Genomic DNA, 25,445 nt, shown 5'->3' with positions numbered 1-25,445 from the left:
AGCCTGTATATTTTTGATTTTTGGGTGAACTGTGCCTTTAAGAAGCTGGAAAAAGGATATTTCTTACATTAATGCTTGAAAAATGGCTGAAAAACAGTAATGAAATGACTAATCACAGCTCCAATTATCATGTCAGTTGATATTAACTTCCAATAATCAGGTGATCACAAACAGTGAAAGTGAGGCCTGCTGGCTCTGGGCTCCTGTGTTTTGGGGCAGCTGCCTGATTAATAACCTAATCAATCCATTTTTTTTTAACGTGCTTTATTAAGCTTTTGAAGATTGTATTCTAGTTTGTGTTTATCACTCATGACTGGCTCCTATTTCTCCATGAAGTCCAGCCCTGATGAGTGTCGTACTCCACAGAAAACAAAGAGTTAACGGATCAGCGCGCCTCTGGTCGGGTATTTACGGTAGCTGCCCTCTTCCAATCCCGCAGCTCTCCTCCAGCCTGCGGTCACATCTTGTTGCCAGAACTTCAGTGACGCGGTGACACTGGATTTCATTGTTATTCATTCACGCTCTGCGTCTTTTTTCCTTCGTTAAATCGCGTTTGTTTTTTGCAGAGCATCCGACCGAGGCTCCGGTCCCGCGTTGCTCTCCCCGCTCGCAGCCCGTCTGGAGCCGCTTCTTGGTGTTTAGTTTGCGGACGGTGAAGGATCACGGATCCACCCGCCGACGTTAAGACCGCTCAGCTTTAAGGATAAAGATTCTTATTTAGAGGCGGTTATATAAGCAGGTGAATACTGGCTTCTTCTGTGCGCACGGCGTTGGTTTAACAGCTATTTATTATTCATTCAGTCATTTGGAGCAAGATAATTCCCGTCCGTGTTCATGCCAGATCTGCAGCGCTTTAGTTTTCCATACCATAGCATGAATCCTTTGTTGGGGGCCAATACGCATCTCCAACAGCATCCGCAGCAGAGCCACACTCCCGGACACCCAGACTCGCCCTCAGGCCTCCTCCCCGACGCCCTTTTCGGTGCCGACCCGGCGTCTTTCCTCCTGGGTGAGCAGCCTGACTCCGGGCCTGATCAGCCGGGGCCTGACTTCACCGCACCCTCCCAGACGTCACCTTACCTCCACCCCAGCAGCCACTACCAGCCCCGCGCTGTGCCGCATCCCCCCGCAGCCATGGCTCTCAGAAACGACCTGGGATCCAACATCAGCGTCCTGAAAACCCTCAACCTGAGGTTCAGATGCTTTTTGGCGAAAGTGCACGAGTTAGAGCGCAGGAATAAGATTTTAGAGAAGCAGCTACAACAGGCGCTGGATGCCAACAAGGGCTGTCAAGGTGGATGCTGTGAGACCCAGGAGACAGGTGTGCAGACAGGATTTGTGGGGACCATACCGCTGAGGCCCGGATCCCTCCCCTTCCACAACACCAACAACTCAGCCAGGAGGCCTACAACACTGTTCCCACCCGCAGCCGAAAACTCCAGCTCAACCCAAACAAACACCTGTAACCCGTCCATCACCATCAGCCAGTCCTCTCCCTGTGTGGACTCCCCTGGCTCGGCCCCTAGATCTGCCCTCAACACCACCACAGCCCAGGGGACCTCCACCAACCCTCCTCCACGCTTCCTCCCAGGCACCATCTGGTCCTACAACCACACCCGCAAGTTTGGCTCTGGTGCGGAGCGTCTGACCAGCCCAGGAGTGTCCTGGATGCACCCCGATGGAGTCGGGGTCCAGATTGACACCATCACCCCCGAGATTAGAGCGCTGTACAACGTCCTGGCCAAAGTGAAGAGGGAGAGAGACGAGTACAAACGCAGGTAAATGGAGTGAAAGCCTTTTATTACGCTTGTAACAGGCCTGCAGGGCACATGTAGCTTTCTTAAGTGTGTGTAATGTTCTGCTTTGGAGCCGTAAAGCAGCTGCAGCCCAGCTGTCTCCACCCCAAGCAGAGTCAGCACAAAGCCGCTCCATCCAACCATCCATCCATCACCTCCAGCCTGACCCTGCGTCCGCTTCATGGCTGACCACCGAGGCAGGTGCTGCTGCTAGAAATAAAAAAAAATAAAAAAACCCACCTGTCATGAGCTAAATATAAAGAAGAATGAAGGTCAGAGCTTAAAAGAGAGGTGTGAAGATCAGTCTGTGGCACAAATGTTCACTTCAAAGCTCCATGACTCACCCATGGGTGGCTCAGTTACAGGAATATTAGGGAAAATCCACACAAACAGAGTTCATGATGATTAAGCAGCAGGTTTTTATCTTGTGAAACTGGACAAGATGGTGTCAAGAGGTACTGATGATGTCATCTAAAGACAAATCTAGGAGGTGGTCCAGACAGGCCTCTTATTGAAACAAACCTCTGGTGCTTTAACTGTAGATCTGATTAGTTTTCACCTATTAGCTATTTGATAATCGATTAATCAGTTTGAGTAGTTTTTTAAAGAAAAATATATATTTAAGTTATGTTGTCTGGTTTCTTTACTCCTCTATCACAGTAAACTGAATATGTTTGGGTTGTGGACAAAACAAGACGTGAGGACGTCACATCGATCGACATCTTCTGACCAAACAATTAACAGATTAATCAGGAAAATAAACTTCTGATTAACTGACAATGAAACTAACTGTTAGCTGCAACCCAATTTACCAGCACCAAGAGTGATTTTACTGGGACATTTGTGATTCACAGCCTTAAAACTTATGTTGGATCTCAAGCTGAGATGATTAGATGGAGCTATTTTTGTAATAGATTAATTGTTTCCGTCTTGTCGCTTCTCAGAAAGTAAGATTATTGTTCTGTTTTTTTTTCCTTTTATTAACAAACACATCACATTACTCACCAAAGAACAGACAAAAACGATAAACACAGCACCAAAACTACACAAACACAACCTAAATACATAAAAAAAACATTTACTACCTCTCAGGAAAAAAAAGAAAGACAGCGAGAGAGACAAAAACAGACAAAAACAGAATATGATTATCTTTTTTACTTAAAGGGTAACTCGGTCAATTTTACACATCAAAGTGTGTTTCCAGGTCTTGGGGTCTTAAATTGCCTCCAGTGATGTCACTCAGTGGCTAAGTTGCATTGTGGGTAATGTAGAAGGCAGGTTGCATCGCACTCCTATAACACTGCTGGACTCATTATGGACAACCAGAGATATCTTCTTTTTCAAATCCAGCCATTCCTCTTCTTTCGTTTCCTTCCAAAATAAAGTGACATTTAATAAACATTCTAACTTGATAAATGTGAAAGTGTTGTTCTGATTCATACGACAATTGAATAAATATTTTTGCATTTTGGAAGAAAATGAGCAATTTGATGACATTACTCTCAGGTCTGGGGCACTCTGAGGGGCATTTCAGACTTTTTTTAATCACATTTTATAGACAAAACAGTTTATTCATTATGAAAACAATCGAACTCAAACAGAACTTCCCTGAACACACAGTCACTTCTTATTTATCATCATCGTACCATTTTACAACAGTGTGTCACCTGATGACATCACCTGTTTAAATGTGATTTCCAGGAGAAAGCTGATCACTTTTCAGCACAAGGTGAGCTCTCTTTCTTGGAGAAATCAGCCCACGTCTAGTCGACTTATCGTGAATTTGGTTACGTGTTATCTGCCCTGCGTGAGCTCCAGTAGCCTCCAGCACATTCATCACCGAATTCCCTCAAGTTAGGTCCAAATGAGCAGCCATGCATTCTTCACAGAGGAGATACCGACCGCAGCACAGTGGGCTCTTTGTGAACAAACTGCCCAGGAGTGTGTGACACCAGACAAGTGATGTAACCGTACGCAGGGACTCAAGAGTGGATGGTTTTTACCATCAACACTTTTGTTTTGGTTTGTTTTTGTTTATCCCACTCGGTGTTCAATCAGTTTCTGTTCAGCCTTCTGTTCGGGCTCTGGGCTGTTCCTCAGCCAATGTGAGCTGACTGTAGGTGTCAGTTTACCTCGGTACAATGGGGACATTTAAGTCTGTTCCTCCCAGCGAAACTCGCTCGTTCAGATAAATGATCATTACTGATGCAGTCAGATATTTACAACAGATCTCAATTCAATAATGAAATGCTTTTTGTTGCCCCTGTGAGTCATTTTCCATCTTTTTGAGGACTTAATAACCACCTATGTATCCCATTTGTTTCTAAAGATTTTGGTGCTTTTTCCGTCTTTAGTCAATCTTTTTTTTTTACCTTCTTCCAGCTCTTCTTAACCCTCCTTCTGCCCCCTCATTCCTTCCACTCTGCCCACCACAGTTTCACCTTCTCTTTCGCACAGAAACCTCACACGCTGAGCACTTCCTCTCCCCCTTTCTTCCCACTGCGCACCCCCCTCTCCCCTCTCCCCTCTCCACGCTGTATCTGCAATGCAGCATGCACTGCAAGCTGTAACGGCCGGACGGGGGCTTGGCTTGCAGAAGGAAGCACTTCTCTGCTTTCTGCACGCTCTCACCTTACCGATCAAACACACCTCCTCTACGACAACAACAACTCCTGCTTCATGACTCAGTTTCTTTCAGATTTAGTATTCCCTATAGGTGTAGACGTGCCGCAGCATTCTGCATTTCAAACAGCATTTATATAAGAGGCTACAGACTCTGCAGTGAGTGGATGTCCCCCCCATGGGCACGTGTGTTGTATGAAGTCACATGCAGGATCGGTGCTCAGGCTTTTAGATGTATTAAAGCTCAGATTCATGCACACAATTCATCAAACCAGCGATTCATTAGGGAGTGAATAAGCAAATCACTCACTGACTCAGTCACACTTTTCCCATTTACACCCGATTGTTTCATGCAACTTGCAAACTGCATTTACATTTTAATGTCAGATCGAGAGGCAATCAGCCAGATTGAAATCCAGTTGCAATTTTTGTGCATATAAAATGATAATCTAGCACTTGATGGTCAGCCTCTTGTGCTTGTGTCGTTCCTCAACTTGCATTTGGCGTTGACTGATGCAGAAATGCAGTTTTTTAGGGTTATTCTTAAGGTGCCATATGGAGTTTTCTCGTAAACAACAACATTTATGTTAACATCCAGTGTTACTCACCAAAATGCCTTGTGTGTGTCCTTGAGTGTGTTTTCGTTCAAATAACATTTGCAAAGCTGTTAAACATTCACAATTTGGCTGTAGCAACTGTCTCTCATTATTTATTATTATTATGTCCACACTTAACTGGGTACTTATTAAAAATAAAGCTTTTTCTATTGGTTATCTATCTAGTTTAGGTTTTTATATTCATAGAAAAAATATGCGAAGCCTATCTGCGTGGCACTGATGTTATTATTACATTAGACATTTACCCTCAGTAACAGACATGCTGCTTATTTGGGAAGTAGTGCCACTCATGTGTAGAGTGTAGAGATACATAGCATTGCTGTGGTGCCCCAGGAGCTCAACATGTAGAGCGTGCACCCCAGAGGCTGTGTCCTGGGTGCAGCAGCTCAGGTTGATCCCAGCCTGTGGCCCTTTGCTAGATGTCTTCTCTCCCTCTTTCTCCTCGTTTTCTGTTGCTCTTCACCTGTCCTGTCAAATGAAGCCACGAAAACTACATGCAGACATTCCTGGAATTTAGGCTGTGTAGACCGATGTTTCAGCATATCGCTGGTATTTCCACCCTGGCTTGAAATTACCATTTTACCAAAAATTACAACGAGCACTGTTGTCATCATTCTTGGTGAAATGAAGCCGCGATTTGCACCATTTCTTCCCCTACGTCATGACTCCTCCTTGTTGTTTCCACCAAGGTAGACGCATGGGTGTGATGTCATTGTTTTGCAATGCACAGCTGTCAGAAAAACCTGCCCGCATCGATACAAGGAATTGGTAAGCTCAGAGGCGTATGATTGTGATGGATCAGAGAGTTTGGAACCGGGCCTCAACAGTTCTGTTTCTTGGTTTCCATCCCTCTTTACAACCATGTTTACTTGCTGTCTTCCGTGTCTGTGCTGGTTCATTGCTGCATTTCTTGGTGTGTTAGCACCAGATGCAGATCAGTGAATAGTGTGAAACCATGACACCTCACACACAGAAACACAGCGCCATAGCACTACTTGAACTTTTAAGTGAATTAAGTGTCCAGTCAGATGTTTTATGTTAGTAGCGGATGCCATTTTCATGTTGAGCTGGACCGATAGCAGCTTATTGTTGTTTCTATTTCAGCAGATGTACAGAAATGCTTAACTAGATTTTAGGTCATTTAGAAACAGTGTCACCATTACAGAGTCTGTCAAAGGTTACAGCTTCATACATCTAATTCTATAATCCGTCTGCTTTTTGGAGAATCCTGAACGCCAGCGTCATGTGATGATATGTGTTGGGAGGAGATTGTCATATTGTGGTGGTTTGGCAAGACAGATCCACTTAAAGTTGTATAAAATCTGGCTTGAGTGATTTTAGCCTTTTTTCCCTTTAACACCTCTGAAGTAGTTTAGTCATGGGTCCATTTATACCTGCCCGTGACCTTGGGCACATGGGGCCAAATACACAGTCACATATTTATATGTACACAATAATGGATGTAACCCATGGCCTGTATGTTCTCTGTCTCTCTGTTTACATTAAGATAAACACTAAAAGATTGTTTTCTCATTTTATCCGTGTGTCTCTTAGATGGGAAGAGGAATACACTATGAGGATGGATCTGCAACAGAAAATTGCTGACCTACAGGAGGTAACATTATGCAAATCTTTGTGTGTGTGTGTGTGGGTACACATGGCAGGAGGTCAACAATGCAGTGTGTCTTAATCGAAGCGTCTTATGTCCTCATATTTGTTTGACAGCTTTGACATCAGCATGACTCATTAAGACAACCAAAATAAATTGTAAGTGGTGACAGCAAGCTACCAGGCGTGTTTTCTGGTCAGTGGTTAAATATCTTAGATGTTTAGTTCTCATTAAACTGATGAGCTGGTTTAAATAGAGTATAGTGCAGCTGCAGGAGGCGGTAAGCTCTCACTCTGAAGGCACTGATCATCTCCTTTCTGCAACATCTATCATTATTACATTGGTTCAAGTCCTGACTCATTCAAAGCTGCTGCACTCTTATAATTTGTTTTCTGTTTGTCTTTGACCACTGACCAGCAACTCATTAAAGTGCACGAACTCGTCTCATTTAAAAGTTGCAGAAATCTTCTATTCTGGATAAAATGGAGCTTTGCTTTTTATCTGACACCTGCTGTTGTGTTTGTGCTTCCTTCCAACAAATGCTTTGTTGATTTCCTGTGTGGGTGGGTAGGTGTGTGCACGTGTTTATGTACTTGTGAGTTCGAGTGCACGTTTATCATTGCCAGGAATCTATCTGCACCTGACCCTGTTTTGCCTGCAGCACCACATTGACATGAGACCACAAGCAGCAAACCGCCAGCTGAAACTTGAAAAAGCCGGACCAGACTTGCAGCACATACTGTATGAATAAGTCATCAGGGAGAAGAGAGAATTATGATGCCATCAGTCAAATCTGCAGTTCCCCTGAGAAGATTATGCATTTAGGATTTACGATGTTTTTGTGCTGTTTGCCGACGTAGGCTAATATCCAGTAGAGTCAACTGATGTGCCAGGCCTGCTCTGTGTGTGTATGTGGGCATGTTTGCACTTACATGTACTGTTCATGTGTGGTCTTCATGGCTTTCTTTATGTGTGCAGGACCTGCAGGAGAGTGAAGGCTGTCAGGACGAGCTGGCTCTCAGAGTTCAGCATCTGAAGGCAGAGCTGGTTCTCTTCAAAGGCCTCATGAGCAATGTGAGCCTAGCATTCAACTCTTTAAATCACTAAAGTAAAATTATATTATTATGTATTGTTACTAAGAAACCCTGTATAAAAGCTGTATAAGTTGAAACCGATGGCTTGAGTGTGATATCTTAAACAAAACTCCATAATGAGTCATGTTTTAGGTGTCAGTAATAATCCATTAACTTTGGGTTGCCAGGTTTGTTGCCAGTGGAAAGAGATCTCTGGGAGGTGTTTATCCTCCTCCAGCTCGTCTTTTTAGCTAGACCTTTACGAGGAGGACCCCTCCAACGCTTTGACCAACTGACTAATGGGTACAAAAGGTTTTGGAACCGGTCCAGTAGATGACCTCAGCCCACAGCTGTGACACTGGCTGCAACATTACCTTTGAGGTCCACTAAAAGTGCTTGTTTTTTCCCCCTGACTGGCTCAGATTGTTATTATAAGTGTTTGATAATGCTGAGGAAAAAATGGAGAGAAACAGTAATTTTATTATCGTAAACCATTCAACAACATTAACATTAAAATAAAGATAAAGACGGTTTGGTTGATTTAAACCCTTAGTCCACCAAGTTAGATCAGAAAATGTTATGGCTCTACACACTTGTGTTTCCCCCCCACTGCTACAGTGATGTCTGCCCTCCCTCTTGCTCCTTTCCCGATATTCTTACATCTAATGTGGTGAATTAAGGGTTTAATTTGACCAAACCAGAGTTGGTGATGTTGTCGGAACAGTGGAAAGCGGAACCTGCTGAGTTTAAATGAAGTCTGTTTTACGGTGATAAGATTAATGTGTCTGTAAATGGAGTCTGGTGGATTTGGTGAGATCAGCATAGTGTCTCTTTCTGGTTAAGATCTGATTCTGGTTAGGATTTTACTCTCGAATAAAAAGGTTTATCTTTTTGTGAGGATGCCATAATGTTGTCAGACACTTCACAACAACAATGCCAGTCTGTCAGTGGCAAAAACAGTCGCTTTCAGTGGACGTACTTTGATGAACGTTGCAACTTCCAGCTGAGGTGATCTACTGGACCAATGCCAAACCTTTTTACCATTTGATGCAGGGCTACGGAGCCAGTCAACTTATTATCAACTGATTCATATTTACACCTGCAGACTGGGTGGGTTATTAGAATAAGAAAGAAACCCACTGACCTTACATGAAGTACCTACATTTATACCTGCATTACTATCAAATAGAAACATATGTATGTTATAGAAATACGAGGTCATGCTAGAGGAAGAAATCAGTCAACCAGAGAGTTTTTGCAACCCAAAAGTTATTCTTCTTCATTTAATTTCTTCATTGATCCAAAAATCTGTGATTTTTTGGCTTTTATACAGCTGTAGATAGAAGTATTTTCTAGAAAGTTTTCCCTTTTGTCTGTCTCATCTGGTTCCCTGCATCCTCTCTGTAGAACTTATCAGAGTTGGACAGTAAGATCCAGGAGAAAGCCATGAAGGTCGACATGGACATCTGCCGCAGGATCGATATCACCGCTCGCCTCTGTGACGTCGCTCAGCAGAGGAACTGCGAAGATGTGATCCAGATGTACCAGGTACCAGGAAGTTAATTTATCAAATCCACTTACTGTGAAGGTTTGTGCTGTATATGTTGATATCGTTGGTCTGAATCCTGAATATTTCCCAGCAGGTTCCAAACAACCAATCTCCCCTGAACTGCCACCGGAAACAAACGCCCCTGTCCTTGAACGTCAGTGATTGTGACAAAACAGTCAGCACCTCTGAGACTGACGGGGGCGTGGTCAAAGACGAAGAGCACTGCAGTTCATCGGCCAATCAGATCAATGAGGAGATGCAGAGGATGCTGAACCAACTGTGAGTGGTCTGACTTTGCGATACGATGAGTGTAATGTCAGTGTCCTTCAGTCCTGCACTTTGGCTAATTATATTTCAATGTGCGTATGTCTGTTTTTATTTTAAGGCGTGAATGTGAGTTTGAGGATGATTGTGACAGTCTGGCCTGGGAGGAAACTGAGGAGACGCTGCTTCTTTGGGAAGACTTCCCAGGATGCACTTTACCTCCTGACCCCACCCACCCACCAGGAGAGGTAGGCTGCGGTCACATGACTCACTCCAATGAGACCTCTGAGCTCTGGTTTTAAACCATCAGTATGTCATTTCTGTCATGAGAGAGAAGACTTGATGATGTCTTGAAGTAGCGTGGGATCATGGGAATTGTTGTCTGCACTGTTGGACATCTGCGTTTGCCAATGAAAATCTATCTGCCGTGAAATTTTCACAAATGACGTCATGTTTTAAAGTTTCATGTTACATTAAGCCCTGTTGCTGACTTCCTTCCTCACTCTCTGACACATCAAGACAAGCGGTACCTTGAATAAAACATTCACTCTGGGTTTGATCATTGTAGGAAACACGTGGGATGATTTGAGTACAAATCCAAAAGAAAATAACAAAGATCTAGTTGTTTTAGACATTTTAATGTGGTAATGTTACACATCTTTCTACTATAAACGAAAGGCAACACCTAGACAAGTCATGCAATCCAATACAACAGCTGCAACATATTTGAACTTTATGGAGCTTAACCCCATGCGATCACATGAGGGGGTGCATTGCTCCCTCTGGTATGATAACCTAATCTGTAGTGTGATTTGCCATTAGTTGACACAACTAAATTTCAGAATGGGTTAGGATTTTAATGTGTGAGTCCAGCCTCACTCTGCAGAACCATGAAGCCAGAGCGCTGGAAAAACCATGTGTCGCCATAGATATAAGACAAACAAGTAGGACAATAATAAAGAAGACATACACAAATCAAAGCAGAGCTAAATTGCCTAGCTTGGAACGTTAAGGGATACACATGTTTATGTTTGTTATCCACTTGATTCAGCCATAAGAGACATACAGCCCGGTCTGTTATCAGTGATCATAATGTTGAGAATTGGGGTTTTTTCTCCCACCACTAATGTCTGGCTTACAGATGCAGCGGATGTCTGACTCAGTCAGTGTGTGTAATTCTCAGGGAGGACGACGCTGAGAAAGCAGAATCAGTCCGTGCACTTTTTCACTCGTCATCCTACAGACGGCTGCATGCGTGTTGACATTGTTGGTTCAGATTTCAAAAAAGCTTTTAAAGTTCTGACGTCATGAGAGCTGATGTCCATTGGAATCCACCGACCTTCACAGCTCCACTGTGGCAAGGCCATCTGAGGACAGAACAACACACACACACACACACACGCACACACTGAGACAGATGCAGTGTCTGGCTTGTATTGGTGTACAGTGTGTTTGTTTCCAAGAAATGCATGTAGGTGTTTGTTTTCATTCACCGGCTGTGTGGTGTCCGAACAGTCTGCAGGGTGGAGCTGCATTAGTCAGTGAAATCTGAGCTGATGGAGCATAAAACTTTGCTTTAATGATTAGCACACAAACTCATTTCTGTTTACTGCTCGATGTTTCTGCATTTTGTCACATGTATGTCCACCTCCACACACACACTCAAAATCTCTTTCTCTCCAGCAGGAGGACTGTCTGGAACAGGTGATTAATGACACTGAATGTCTTTTCAAGTCCCGAGAGAAGGAATACCAAGAGACAATTGACCAGATTGAGGTCAGACACTTGCTCCATATTTCTAAATTACAAATAGTTACAAAAGTACTGTCAGCTTTTTTTTTTTATCGTGCCCTTTGCATTGTGCATTGAGCTCAAGAGCTTTTCTTCCTGCTTATAAATGCGCCTAAGGCTTTTGCAGTGCTCTGTTGCCTGCAAATTTAAGCCATGGCTCAGCATTCAGTGTCACACAGTTCTTCTGTTTCTGTTTTTGATTTGTTCATCTTTAATGGTGAATCATGATGCTTTGATACATTCCTGAATCAAGGCTCAAGAGCCCCATTATACATCTGTCCTTCCTGTTTTCTTGTTAACTTGCATTGTAATGCATATTTTCTTTAGTTAAATATACATCTATTGATGCACTTAGACACATCATCAGTGATGGAACCTGGGGTCATTGGGTGTTTCGGGTCTTTCAACATCATACACCCTTACCCAATCTCTGACATGAGTAATTCAACATCTTGAGAAATTGTTCTTTCAGCAGACATAAAAGGCATGTGAAGCTTATAAATAAATAAACTTTTTCATGGAAAACACACATTCCAAATATGTCTGACCGTGTGTTTTCTGACTCCAGCTGGAACTGGCCACAGCGAAGAGTGACATGAACCGACACCTGCACGAGTACATGGAGATGTGCTCCATGAAGAGAGGCCTGGATGTTCAGATGGAGACCTGCAGGAGACTCATCACACAGAGTGGAGACAGGTGACACTCACACACACTGGATTCAGTCTGTGTTATCTTTCTGCCAGTCCTGTCCCTCCATTTTGTTTCTTTAGCTAACGCTTTATTTTACAGGACCTTTAGTTTCCTACAGTAACACTTTACTTTAAGTCCCATTATAGCACATTTAAGCAGTTTTCAAACATTTACTAAATGGTCTACGACATGATACAATGTTGTTTTAAACAGCTATGATTACATTTCTAAGTATTTCTTAGTGTACAATATTTGTGAAGACATATTTTAACATATAATGATTACAAGTGTACTTTACTATACAGGCATTCATGGTCTGTTTCCACTCATGAGCGCTCACAGGAGGAGTTGTAGTTGACAGCAGGATTCTCGTGGGTCCTTGAAATCCTTGACAGATGGGAATTTGATTTTGATAGGCATTTGTTATTGAGAGTGCTTGAATTTATAGTCTGCATGTGGGTTTCCTGCAGTTTTCTGCCATCGCTGCAACTCAAAGTATGGCAGAAAACTGGCAGACTGTCACTTTTCTTTTTCCGGTGCCACATAAAATTGTATTTCTTCATCACAGTAACCCTGCAGCACCTGCGTCCACTGACGACAGCGACCGCTCTTCAGCATCTCCACCATCTTCCTCGAGCGCCGTGAGATCTTGACACTTCATCCCTCCGGCAGCAAAGGGGACGTGACCTCTGCTGACATCCCGCTACAGTACCACACCATCGCAATACACACCTGTAACTATGACAACACCATGTTTACATACAGACCTTTTCATTTACTGAGTCATGCTGTTTATTCCTCCTGCGGTCAGCTTTGGTCTGAGGAGACTTTGAGCATTTGAACTGTGATTGAGTAGCAGAGCTGATTTTTTGTCCTGACTCCTTCATGCAGATGTCACTGCCCTGAAGAGGGGAGAGCTCTTCTCGTAGCTGGACCCTGTAATCTTGTGTTAGGTGCTTAAGAAAATGAATATTACAAATGATTGTCCTGTGAAGATTCAGAACGTTGCAGATCCTGAATTTATCATTGCTGTTCTTGTCTTGTTGTGTAGTGAGACAGTACTGTAGGATACAGGAAAACATAGTATGACTTTCACCCCACGCACAATAAAAAGAATAGTGGATAACTCACAGCTAGTCAAGCGAGGAACCTCATGTCCGTTTCACACCAATTTACAGGCTGATTATTTACCTTCTACCAGTAAACACAGAAAAAAAACAGAGCAGGATGGTCTGAGTTGTGCAACAAAGGTTGTCCTGGAGGTAATGAGTGTATGTCTGAGAATGATCAGCGAGTTTGGTATTAATAATGATGAGCGTGCGTCTTGAATGTCTAATAAGATGTCATGATTCAGCATTTTACTGCCTTACAGCTGCAGCCTCTGAGCTTGTGTGTGTACACTAACAGACTAAATCACAGGCAAACCTTAAACGCACAGTATGTTGCTGCAATGAAACCTAATGACCAAAAGTTTCATGGATCGTGGGAGTTGTTGTCTTTATTATTAACCACCACTGCAGTTGAAAATGATGTGACTGAGACAGAAAAGTTCAAGGATGAGGGCATGTTTTAAAGTTTTACTCATGTTAGGTTTAGTCACCCTCGCCTACTTCCTTCCCCACCTCCCGCCATATCCTCTGGTGTTTCCCCGGTAGTTATAGCAACAGGCAACCAAATAAAACGCGCGTTACCTTGGATAAAATTATTATGGATTTCTCTGTTTGAACAATGTTGGGAATATAATGTAACACAAACGCAACTCAAAAAAATATATGAAAGGTCTAGTCATTTTTAGACATTTTAACAAAAAATGGAAAAATTACTTACATCTCTTGGTTATAAATAAATCATAACATCTTTGCTTTATTCAGCAAAGCAAAAAGTGGTCATTTTATTTTAAGAAACAACCAAATCTTTAGGTGTGTGTAAATGGGAGCAGCAGAGTTTTGCCTCGTGCCTCCTCCTCCTTGCTAATATAAATTTGATATGATACTGAAAACAGTAAAAAAGAAAGTTTGTTTGCTCTGATTTAGCTGCATCCAAACTAGAGTTTATGGGAGAAATCCACCAGTTCAACAGTTGAACCATCTTATCCATCGCTGAGGTACTTTGGAGCTCCTAGCTCAGTAAACGTTGCATTAAACCTATGAATGAATAAATATCACACTACAATCAGTACTTACATTATTGGCTTTAAAAATCACCATCTGTTTGGTGTCAGGCTTAGGAAAAGAGGAAACCAGACAGAGGCACCGACATCAATTTCTCAGTGAGAATTGTTGGAAATGAATTTGGTCTGTAACTAAGTAGAAGCAGAAGCATTTTTAAGGAAAGTTAGAACCCCAACTAGGGAAACACCATTTATATCATATAACAAAAAACACATCTGAGATGCGTCGAACATCGAAGATAAACAGTTTGAGGCACACAATATATACTGGACTGATAGATTATCTGCCGAAAATCAAACTATAGCTGATAAATAGAGCCGTTAATACAAAGCCAAGTTGCTTTCACTGACTTAAGCGCAGCATGTACACACTCCGATACAGTGGGTGTCAATATGCACCTTTTAAAGTTGGTTTGCGATCCACCAATAGACACAGAAGAAGAACAACAACAAGCGCAGCACGTTGTTGTCAAACTCATGACATCAAACTGCAGCACCAGTCAAACATGTCATCGCCGGCATGCACGTTTTTTACGGTTTCGGAGGAAGACAGCATGATTGCAATTTGCAATAAATGTTCTGCAAAAGGTTTAGAGAGGATGTGTTTTAACATACATTATTAGAGCTATGGACAGGTTAGGAAAAATATAAAACTGGTGTTTATCTTATCGGCAATGAGAAGCAGGTATTTACTAGCTACAAAAAGACACCATATCGCTCATCCCTATTCAGAGGTGTGTATTTTCTATTCATGGTGCTTCATAAGAAACGTAAAGGTGTTGTTTTCAGTTCTAAATGTAGCCGCAATCTTCGTCCTGTGCTGTTAAAACTCAGTCAGCACCCTCTCAAAGCTGATCTTGAGTCAGTTCCTTCTGCTCTCTGTGTCACTGACACCCAGACAAGAAAAGTCAAGTGTGACAAGTGACAAGTGTGTGACTGCTACAGAATGCTTCGATTAGAGACGGATCCGGTGTTATTCGAGCAGAGCTGCATGGTTGAGCTGAATCCGTGTAAGGATAGTAAAAGAAGTTAGCTGCTGAGTGCCAAAATAAAATGGTCAGGTTAAGGAACAACAGGAAATTGCTGGAAGAAAAAAAAAAAGATTGACTAAATATAGCTGCCGAAGCTATTTCACCAAGGTGCTTGATGTATATAACTAAACCTATTTTTGAGCCTGTAAGCGTTTGCACATAGAAAGGAAGAGCAAAGCAAAAATGTAAATGAAACAATCAGCACTATTAATTGTAGAACATGTAATGACAAATGTAAAAATAGAAAATTATATTTCTTCAATTCATATTTCCTCATATTTTACATGTTGCTGGTGGGGTACTAGAATAACAAATTAACACGAACACCTCATTTTTACTTTATTTATGTTTTCTGTGCACATTTAACTAACTTTAACTCTGACACTCTGCTACAGTAACTGTCAGGGGACCGGCCCCCCTGCTATCACTGCTGTATTATCAGACACTGTTGACTAAATGTAGTCCTGGCTGTAGTTTCTTCTGTGTGGTTGAACCAGGTGAAATGTTTTTCTTCTGCTTCGACTGCGACTTCAAGACTTTATTTCACTTGGAGGACCGTTTAATTGAAGCTTATATAAACTCCTGCATGTGTGGCTGTTGGAATCAGCTGAACGCTAATCGCAATGTTTCACTAAACAGAAGGAGGATGTCAGAGATGAACTGTGTGAGACATAAAAACACACCATTTCCCTTTGTACAGGTTTACTTTCACACACTGAGTGAGTCTCTATGTATGCATGTGTCAGTGTGTGTGTTTTTGGGTGTTATGTCTGTAACGTGAGTGTTTTTTAAAAAAGACTTTTACTGGGGCAAATGTACAACATGAAGAAGAAGAAGGAAACATTACAAGTCCAATTGACTTAACAAGAGAAATTTGAGACTGAAGTGTCTTTTGACAAAATTGTAGATATTCAAATCAAATGACAATGGAGATATGTTTTCCATTGGTACTCTTTCTTTATGAGTGTATGGGGTTGCCAAATAAAGTCAATTTAAAAATAACTCAAGTAAAAAAAATACTGAAATGCAAATGCTTTAGCGAAATGACTGTACTGATGGCATTGATAATATATGTGTAAAGGAAATATAGCTTTGGATATATACTTGTTTTCAAAGACTGCAGAAGAAGATTGTCCACAGTCACGCACCTGAAAAGAAAACTGCTTTAAGTTTTCAATTGAGATGAAATGACCTGATTGCTCTATTTAGCTATTTAATGTAAACAAAGGCAGTGAGTGACAAAAACTTGTCACTTCAGAGGAGAAGCCTTTTTTCAAAAGTACTCTGATTCGATTTTTCTCATTATAATGTTGACTGAATACTCCAGATGTGTGACTATGCAGCTTTAAATATCAAGACAGTAATCTAGGCTAAACAAGCTTCACTGCAGAGCTACAGTATGTAATGTGTCAAGAGAGACTGATAGAATAAAAGATGCAACTGAGCAACAAGAAAAATGTGTCATTATTTGTTATTTCTGTGTATTTTGTAGTGTAATATAATCATATAATCATAAATAAGTAGTTAGTGGTAACATATAACAACCGGTAACAAGTACTGAAATATTAAAGAATCTAATCTAAATGTGAATGAATCATAAATGAATGGTTAAAACACATATTGCTCTGCACTAGTTGATTGAACAAGCACCTATTGATTGAAGTGATGATTAAACTACTGAATTGTGTTACTTTGGAGTGAAATATAACCACAAATGAAAGCGTGAAGTCATGTTATATTATTGTTGTTCAGTCAGTAGAGCAGATCATGGAGGAGAGAAGGAGTTGCTCTGCTCACAGAAAAGCCAAGGCCAAACATGTAGATAAGGAGTCAGTGCAGCTGCCAGCCCCGCCTTTCCAGCTCCGCCTTGCCCGGCCTCCAAGATTTGAAGTTGGCGCCATGGTAGAGCAGAAAAGGATGAGCAGAGAATATCGTAGAGAGGTCTTAAGACGGGCACAAGCAGAAAGGGGAGGGGGCACCTGTTTTTGCCACGAGAAGGAAAGTAAGTGAGCAAAATTTGGATGTAAACAAAAGAACGAGCCAGGATTGGACAAACCATGCGGCCCAGCCCCCAAATTAGTGAATATAAGGAGTATGTTTTGTATTGAGAAGTTGGGTCTTATCGGATGAACTTTTGTCTATATGATCCCATGTTTCATTGTCGACAATTAAACATTACTGCACTCAGCTTTGGAGGACTCCTGGAGATTATTTCCTTTTATCGGTGACTTTTTGAAACTCTGAAACACCTTTTTGGACAAACAAAGATTAAGAAGTCGATACACGACAATTTCCATTCAGCTTTTTCTGTCCACCATGGAAAGTGAGTAAATCTGAACACTACAGCTCTCCATTGTGTTGGGTTTGTGATAAAAATCTCAAAACGTTTGTGACTGAAACTAAAACTATCTGCAGAGGTGGAAAGAAACATCCTTAAGTGCAATTTGAGGAATTGGAAATATTGCACTTTTCACTACATTTATTTAAAAGCTATAGTTACTATAGTTACTTTTTTAGAATAAGATTTTCGTCACTGATGACTTCATAAGAAAGAATAATTGTTTAAATTGGGGCTTTTTCTCAACTCAATGGTGGACTACGGGCCAAAAGCAAGCACCTATTGTGTTGAATTCTCAAGATGTGAGATATTTATAGGGAAGTCCAGAGAGGATGAGGGCATTATACGGTATTATACAGAAGTCCAGAGAGACAAGTGAGGAAATTCTGGTAATGCATTTTGTAAGTCAAATCTTTATTGTTTTCTGGTCAAAAAAATCTGCTGACACCTCCTTACATCTGGCTTCTGTCTTCAGTGTGAATGTCTACAATGGGCAATCACTCCTGAAGTGACTCTGCAGTAGTCACAGGTATACATCGTCTCCACTTCGTATCAGCTATAATGTACCGCCCAGGTGACCACACTAATATTGGCCACTCTTCAGGCACGATGCAGTGTGTTAAAGTTAACGAGTTTGAAAGAGAGACTGAAGTAAAATATATTTTAAAAAAAGAAACCCCTGGGGTGGCTTCTGAGCTGCCTGATCAGTACTGCGCATGTGCAACTCTCAACAGAGATGAGAGAAGAAGTGGAAGTCTCACTACGATGTGACGTATTCAGAATGTTAGCGTTAAAACCTTCTGGATGAAGTCTGAAGAGGTATATGATCTGCCGCTTTCTACTATTCCCTGTTTTTCTGGCGTGATGACGAACATAACACACAAGAAAGGAAATATTAAAAAAAGGAAAGGCAAACTCGTCCACTAACAATGTGAAGGCAGTTCTGGTGTAAAAGTGGTTATCCGTCTTGCCCGTTGAACGAGAGAGGAGGGGCCAACTTTGATTCATGTGTTCAAACAACTGACAAATCCTGCATATGATGCTTTTATTTTTCAAACCTCCCAACATTTTACAAGCAATGTCTGATGGGTTACCCCTCTGTCAAGTTTTAGACGTCTATGAGCTGGAATCCATTCCATCAAAGAGATATTTCCTCACTAAATTTCTCAGAGGCTTTGTTTAAATAACTGCTCAAAGCCCAAAGAGGTCAAATTATTGCGTAATTTACACATAAAGAGAAAGAGAGAAAAAATCCCCCGAACAAGTGACACATTTTTTACTTCTTTCCTCTACCATCAATTATCTCACAGTCCCTTTTCGGAGGCCCGACCCTTAAGTTTGGAGTCTTGAAGTCTATTTAGCTGATGATACTTCTGTGCTACAACCACCGACTATCTATATGGTACCACTAAGAATAAGTTGTTGATTTCTTTTTGTGAATTTTGGTGAACTAACCCTTTAATTGACCTCCAGACTCCATTTGATCAAGGAAATCTAACGAAATCTAGACAAATATGGTAAAAAACCAAACATGACTTATTCAGAATCGTAACCGTCACTATCTAAAAGATCTGTTCTTCCATCATGCTGTTGACACGCTGCACAGAGAGCAGTTCTTTGACTTCGTCAGATCTGACAGTTTGTATGGAAAGTAATGAGGCTTTGATGCATTACGGGTCTCCGCCTGAGAGCTGAACGGGTAAACAGGACCGCAGCAGCAGCAGCAGCAGCAGCAGAGGACTGGTAAAGATCAGTGGGCGGGGGAGACAGGAAGATGTCACCAGGTAAGGAAACAGTGAGACATAGGATGGGTAGAGTGAGTGTGAGGACAGAGAGAAAGAGAGAGGGAGAGTCACACCTTAAGGAAGTTAACCAAACAATAGAAGGAGAACAAAAGACGCATCATACTGAAGGTAAAAATGATGTTTTTCTGTTAAATTTACATGAAATGTTCATGTCACGCCTTGTTTTATCATTTTGCAGACTTTACAGAATGTGTCCTGCCTTTCAATATGGTGTTTCTAACTGACCACTTGATATCTGCCTTTTATTTTCCTATGTTGTAAATGTTTCTCTATAGGATGGGACTCGTGCAATGTTTTGTGATAGTCTTGATGTTATCTGCAAAGTCGGCCTTCACCTATCCGGCGGTAATATAGCCCTTCCTCTTCAGTTTATCTGTAATCTCACAGAAAAATGTTATGTTGTTTGCTTTTCAAGAATAAGAAAGAGCAAATGAGTAAACTGTGTCTGTACATGTGTAAACAAATTAATCAGGACTTTGCTCTAGTATAGTTGTTTGTGTCTAATTGTTTTAATGTGTTAACAGGACTCTATGAAAGGCACAACGTGTGAAAGAATGTGCCCTGCAGGTGAGAAAAACACAATATGGGCTTGAGTTTCTTCCGTTTCTGGATCTGTTTCTGTCCTCATCTAGCTTTGACTCACTGGTTTTAATGGTTGAATCAGCAGATGTTCATATTTGGAAATAATTACAGAGCAGTGAAGCATACAGTATCTCTCTCTTTCTCTCTGTTTTTTTTTTTTTTTTGCACTTCTCTCTGTTTGTCTTGATGAAAAATGACGCACGCTGCACACTGGTTTATGCTGTATGACCACATCCTTCATTAATATGCACTCTGGGTGAGCAGTCTCTGTCTCGCTCTCCTTGTCATCCGGTTGTTGGCTCATTTGTTTCTTTCTGTTCTGTCAGGTACGTATAAGAAGTCTTGTACAGAGTGCGTGCCCTGTCCTGCTGAAAGATACACAAGTGAACCGAACAAAGAAGACAGCTGCCATCTCTGCTACCTAGACTGCAGATCAGGTACAGAAACTCATAGTCATTTCTGCCCAGCTAACAGTTTCACCCAGCCCAGTCAGGACTGTGATGATACCAGTGATCTTTAGGTTTCTGTATTAAAATGAAAATCTATTACTCTCATCCTTTTTGCATTTCTGGAAATGACATTTTCCTGTGATTAAAATACCTAAAATCGTCTCTATTTTCCCTTTATGTCTCAGTTTTTCATCTGAAGGTGGTTCAGAATTGCACCAGCAAGTCCGACGTGAAGTGCATCTGTGAGGCTGGTTTTAAATGCTCTGACTGGGATTCTTTCTCAAAGCGCTGCAAATACTGCGAAAAGATCCAGGGAACAACTGGTAAATACAAAACAGACTCAATTCTGTCAGATGAGAACGGCCTCAACCAGCAGGGGATATCGTGACAAAAAAAAATACACTTCAGGAGTTTTCGCTGACTGTAAAAGAAATGACCTATAGTAATCCCAAAGACTGTACATTAGTCATATACACATGTGACAGTATGAAGAAGTTGTGAGTTATAAGTGAGCTCTGGGGACTCCCCCTCTCAGTGAGGTGAACACTGCCACAAATAAATCATTACTACCAATAGTCCCGTATTAAGTCCTACTTGAGTACACATGAGCAAGCACTGGCAAGAAAATATACTCAAATATTTAAACAAAATAGTGTATGAATTTTTTTTTTAATGAATTTTCGTTAAAGGTCTCATGTACAACTTCAACACTGATGATGAGGAAATGTGAAACAAATGAAATGAATGCTATGCTTTCAGATTAGTTGTAAGGTTACATGCAGGTCGAGACAAGTCAATCAATCAAAAGTGCATCTCAGTCAGGCTGGACCTCGACTGTTTATCACAGTATCAGTAAGTCTGGACTGGACTATTTGGTGGGACATTTTATGCCTTTCTTGAGAGAGAGATGACAGGAAATGAGGAAAGAGGGAGCGAGAGACAGGAATGCAACAAAGGTCCTTGGTCGGACGCTAACCCGTGCAGTTCATGGTCAGTGCGTTAACTCCTAGACCGTTGACCCCTAAAGTGCCACAAACATATTATGATAATAAGAATAAGAATAATCCACTTTATTTATATAGCACTTCTATCATCTATCATGTTTACATTTGGACCCGTGACTACTCAGTAGTATTTAATACATTACTTCATGACAGCCATCTTTGAACTCGGCCTTCATTTTTATCTCAGCTACACAGATGTCACGTTTTTTGCACAGTTGTGTTGCTATCACACTGACTAAATCTGTCCGCAAACAGAGACAAACACCTGGCAAAATACTCAAAACTGCGTCTGTGGTCGTCAACACTACATCAGGTGTCTCCAGGAACACAGTTATGAGCCAGGGGCGCAAAGTGAGGCGGGCCATGTCCTTACTTCTGGCCCAGTGGCTTGGACCACCCCATCTTCAAATCCTTCATTTTGACCTCAAGTACACACCTGTAAAATTTTGTGACTGCACCTTTAATGGCTTTGACGCTATCGTGCTGACAAAATCTGTCCACAGACAGAAAAATAAACACCTGGCCAAGTCCTCAGAACTGCTTCTGTGGTAGTTTCCTGCCGCAAGAGGTGTCACCGGGACTACATTTTGCCATGATGACACAAACAAACACACAGACTCACAAGGTGAAAACGTTACAAGCTGGGGTTTAAGAGAGGACTTTAACTTAACAAAAGTACATAAAGGAAGGATGACAATAAGGAATAATGTTCCAAATATGGGTGTTTTGAGACAAAAAGCATTAAACCTCACAGATTTCTTCTGCCTCATGCTGTACATTGTACTTTCACTTGCTCGACTATGAATTTTATTGAAGCCAATTTTACCTTAAGACCCCCCTGGAGTAATTGTTTGGATTTTGTTTGGCTTATATTGGCAATTCTACAAAAAGGACCCTGTGTCACACATTTATGTACATCTGTGTATATCTGTACCGTTTGTTGCACTTATTGCCACAAGATGTCAGTGAGGTTCTGTTTCGTTTGTTCTTTGTAAATCTGAAACCAAACCTGTGATGTTTTTTTTTTTTAAATGTATTCATTACTGTTGTGATGATTTGTGTCCTCCAGAAGCAGGAGCCATTATCTCGGACCGAGATAAACAAACGCCTTCCTCAGCTTCCTCAGGACATAGCAGCACTCCTGCCAAGCCCTGCCGATTCCCCAAGTGAGTCATGGATTTCCGTCGATGCAGCGCATAATAAACACCTCACAGAGCAGAGTGTTAAAACTCCACATTCTCATGACAGATTCAGTCTAGATGACTTATAATAGACTTTACAGATGTTATTAATACAGTCCTTGTTCATGGGGTCACATATTATACTTTAACCCTTCACTTTTATCTCACACAGATGTGGCTCTCCGACAGTCCCAGCAACAGCAAATAGCCCGCATCTCAAACCAGGTCAGTGTTTACAAGAAAAAAAGAAAGCGTGAGATCAGGAAGTGTAGAATATAATTCATTGTTACTGTTTTGAGGCTCAAGGATCTGTTTTTCCAGGAAAGGGGTCCAGACTTCACTGTCCCCCCTCCCCTTTATTTTTCTGCAAATGCATGAATGCTTTTGTGCAGACATTGTTGATTCCCAGAGGAAGAATCCTGTTGACATGGGTGATCCCCTGACCTTTTCTCTAGTGCCACCAGCTGTTATATATCTAGTGCCATTAGTGAAATATCCAGACAACTTTTGGATTGCCTTGGAATTAAGTACACTTGTTCACGGTTCCTAGAGGATACATCATACTGACTTTGGTGATTCCAAAGTCAGTATGATGTATCAGCTGTTTAAACTTTTACATGCTGTGATATGTCTCAACATATACTGTACTAACTGGAACAAAAATTTGAACAAACATTAATGATACCCAGAGGATTATTTCTACTGACTTTGATGATCCTCTGACGTGTCCACTGGCACAACCAGGAGGTTCAAGTTTAAGGTTTTATGTGAAATGGCTCTACAGCTGCGGGATGGATTGTCAGAGTTACATTTAGCTGCCTGGCTGCAACTTGACATGCGAATGCCCTTCAGTACTACTACAGCATATAACTGTACTATTTAGTTATGAATTCTCCCTGACAGTCATCACAGATCTTGAAGGATGAATCAATCAGCTACTCATTTTTCAGTTCTCCATAATTATCTCTGATCTTGAGAAAACTTAGTTAAGTTAAAGTTCAAGTTATTTTCTTGCAATAAGTTACGGGAGAGTGGGGGCAACTGCAACATCAAATTACAAGAAGCAGAAATGAGACAGAACCATGAAAATGATAATACACATGTTCTATGATGACACGTCTCTTTCTGCCAAATGACAAACTAGTGACTTATACTGTACTTCAAATTTGAGTCTTTTTTTTTCATCTCTACATCTCTCTACTCTAACATGGCTTGTGAAAGCATCTGATGACTGTGAACACATAGAACACATAAAGAAGTTACCTACGTAAAAATTACATTTAAATAGTTTAAGAGGTTTTTGAATAATGACTTTAAAACAAAAAAATGCTACAAGCGGCCATTTTTCACGCTCAGGGTGGGAATCTCAACTGTGGTACTACTGTGTTCCAGATTGCAAGCCGCATAGACGCAAGGGATCTGACATATAGTTATTATTTCACTGCTTCCACATCGATCAGCAATTGCCCCTGGTCTCCCCCACCTTTTGATCTTGAGAAATCAGCCTTTTGTTTTCTCTACATAATGATATAAATTAATTAACTAGCACAAGAGAAATTTGCTTTGTTATCTTGAGTTATAACTTAGTCATTGTTGAGTTAACCATTGACTTGTGCTGTTGATGTAGGCTAAATTATGTTGGGGTTTCTGCTCAATATTGCCTGCTTTCATCACCCGCTTAGCATTGTCATTGTGAGCATGTTAGCATTTAGCTGAAAGCACTGCTTTGCCTTAGTACAGCCTCATAGAGCCACTAAGTAGCTGTGGACTCTTAATCTTGTTTCTTTTTCTCAGACAAGATGAGCGGTCAGCTGGCAGCCATCTTGTGTCCAGTGGTTATCATTGGATGTGTGGCCCTCATGATCCTGTTCTTCGTTCGTCGGCCTGGAGACGAATCATGTTTCAAGCAAGGTAAGATTTTGTTTACGTTCAGTAACTGGAGTCTCAATTTAACCAGTCGAACCCTCTAACTTTATGGTCACCAAGAAATGTTTCATTAGCTTTGCAGATATGTTATAGATGGTTAGTTTCTGTGTAAACCATTTACATGTTGAGTCATCATTGGTGGGCAAATCCTGAAGGACTTTCTTCTTTTAATTTATTTATCTATTTTTTCCCCAGCTATTGCATTGCTGATATGCAATGAGGTAAGTGGCTAATTTCAAACCTTCATTCTATCATGTACCTCCATATATGGCACCATTTCTCTTTTGTTTGCCCCACACTGATGATCGTCACGTGTTCTTCTTTAGAGAGGTCGAGATGCTTCTCACAAGTCAAAGGAGTCAACGCATCAGTTCCCCAGAGACTCATTCAGTGCAAAGCAGCCACCATCCCTTTCAGCAGCCAATCTGGGTACTGATGAGTGAAATGAACACTTTCATTTGCCATACTTGACACTCTGTGGGGTCATTTTGAAAACAAAACATGTAAAAGATGCAGCTGTGTTACTGTTATGAGTCTGAGTTGTGACTAGTTGTTTCACTGTGTAAATTAACTTCTATGGGTCAATTAAATCATTCCTTTAAATGCACTATTTGCTTGTTTTTGTCTCTGTAGGTCCAGTACATGTCCACAATCCGGGGACGGTCATCTTTAGCTTGCTCAGTCAGTTCACAGGCCAAGTTGGTTTGACAGTTGAAGCTGGGAAGGCGGCCGAGAGGAGGAGCGCCAAAGAAGAAGAAGAAGAAGAAGAAGAAGAGAGGGACTGTCCTGTGTTTCATCCCACATCCTCTCCCAGTATTCATCTCTCTGAGGAGGAGAGGAGTGGAGAGATTGACAGCTATTTCTTTCCCGCCCAGGAGCAGGGGAAGGATTACCACGTGTCCAAAGAGGAGGCGCTATGATGCACCGTAAAAACCTCAGAAGATT

At 41.4% G+C, this 25,445-nt stretch overlaps 2 protein-coding genes across 5 annotated transcripts; both read left to right on the top strand.

Annotated features, from left to right (window-relative positions):
- The first annotated feature begins 446 nt into the window (after nucleotides 1-446).
- iffo1b (intermediate filament family orphan 1b) lies at nucleotides 447-16,672 on the top strand. Of its 4 annotated transcripts, none has more exons than XM_084358116.1 (9): nucleotides 447-1,778; nucleotides 6,590-6,650; nucleotides 7,623-7,718; nucleotides 9,125-9,265; nucleotides 9,361-9,545; nucleotides 9,652-9,778; nucleotides 11,217-11,306; nucleotides 11,890-12,020; nucleotides 12,583-16,672. In XM_084358116.1, the coding sequence occupies exons 1-9, from the start codon at nucleotides 835-837 to the stop codon at nucleotides 12,665-12,667; spliced, it is 1,860 nt and encodes a 619-aa protein (XP_084214242.1). In that variant the 5' UTR covers nucleotides 447-834; the 3' UTR covers nucleotides 12,668-16,672. The 4 variants fall into 4 exon arrangements, with proteins under 4 accessions (XP_084214242.1, XP_084214241.1, XP_084214240.1 ...); XM_084358115.1 differs by having other exon boundaries at nucleotides 448-1,778; nucleotides 9,358-9,545; XM_084358114.1 differs by having other exon boundaries at nucleotides 449-1,778; nucleotides 11,214-11,306.
- A 2,708-nt stretch (nucleotides 16,673-19,380) lies between these two features.
- Nucleotides 19,381-25,427, top strand: LOC311260022 (uncharacterized protein). The gene is made up of 11 exons (XM_084357518.1): nucleotides 19,381-19,466; nucleotides 19,634-19,703; nucleotides 19,883-19,925; nucleotides 20,267-20,377; nucleotides 20,575-20,712; nucleotides 22,463-22,559; nucleotides 22,747-22,799; nucleotides 24,369-24,485; nucleotides 24,696-24,721; nucleotides 24,827-24,929; nucleotides 25,134-25,427. Exons 2-11 carry the CDS (start codon nucleotides 19,635-19,637, stop codon nucleotides 25,418-25,420), a joined length of 1,044 nt encoding a protein of 347 aa, XP_084213644.1. The 5' UTR covers nucleotides 19,381-19,466; nucleotide 19,634; the 3' UTR covers nucleotides 25,421-25,427.
- The last annotated feature ends 18 nt before the right edge of the window (nucleotides 25,428-25,445 follow it).

The sequence above is a fragment of the Pagrus pagrus genome (assembly GCF_965226575.1).
Source record: "Pagrus pagrus genome assembly, chromosome: 7".
Taxonomy (NCBI): domain Eukaryota; kingdom Metazoa; phylum Chordata; class Actinopteri; order Spariformes; family Sparidae; genus Pagrus; species Pagrus pagrus.
This window is presented reverse-complemented; position numbering and strand designations above follow the sequence as displayed.

Bases quoted from the DNA above. Each gene is read 5' to 3' on its own strand.
- iffo1b (XM_084358113.1), top strand. From the start codon at position 835: ATGCCAGATCTGCAGCGCTTTAGTTTTCCATACCATAGCATGAATCCT. The intron at 7,719-9,124 runs GTGAGCCTAGCA...TCCTCTCTGTAG, and splicing joins TCAAAGGCCTCATGAGCAAT to AACTTATCAGAGTTGGACAG. The intron at 9,546-9,651 runs GTGAGTGGTCTG...TTTTATTTTAAG, and splicing joins CAGAGGATGCTGAACCAACT to GCGTGAATGTGAGTTTGAGG.
- LOC311260022 (XM_084357518.1), top strand. From the start codon at position 19,635: ATGGGACTCGTGCAATGTTTTGTGATAGTCTTGATGTTATCTGCAAAG. The intron at 22,800-24,368 runs GTCAGTGTTTAC...TCTTTTTCTCAG, and splicing joins TAGCCCGCATCTCAAACCAG to ACAAGATGAGCGGTCAGCTG. The intron at 24,722-24,826 runs GTAAGTGGCTAA...GTTCTTCTTTAG, and splicing joins CATTGCTGATATGCAATGAG to AGAGGTCGAGATGCTTCTCA.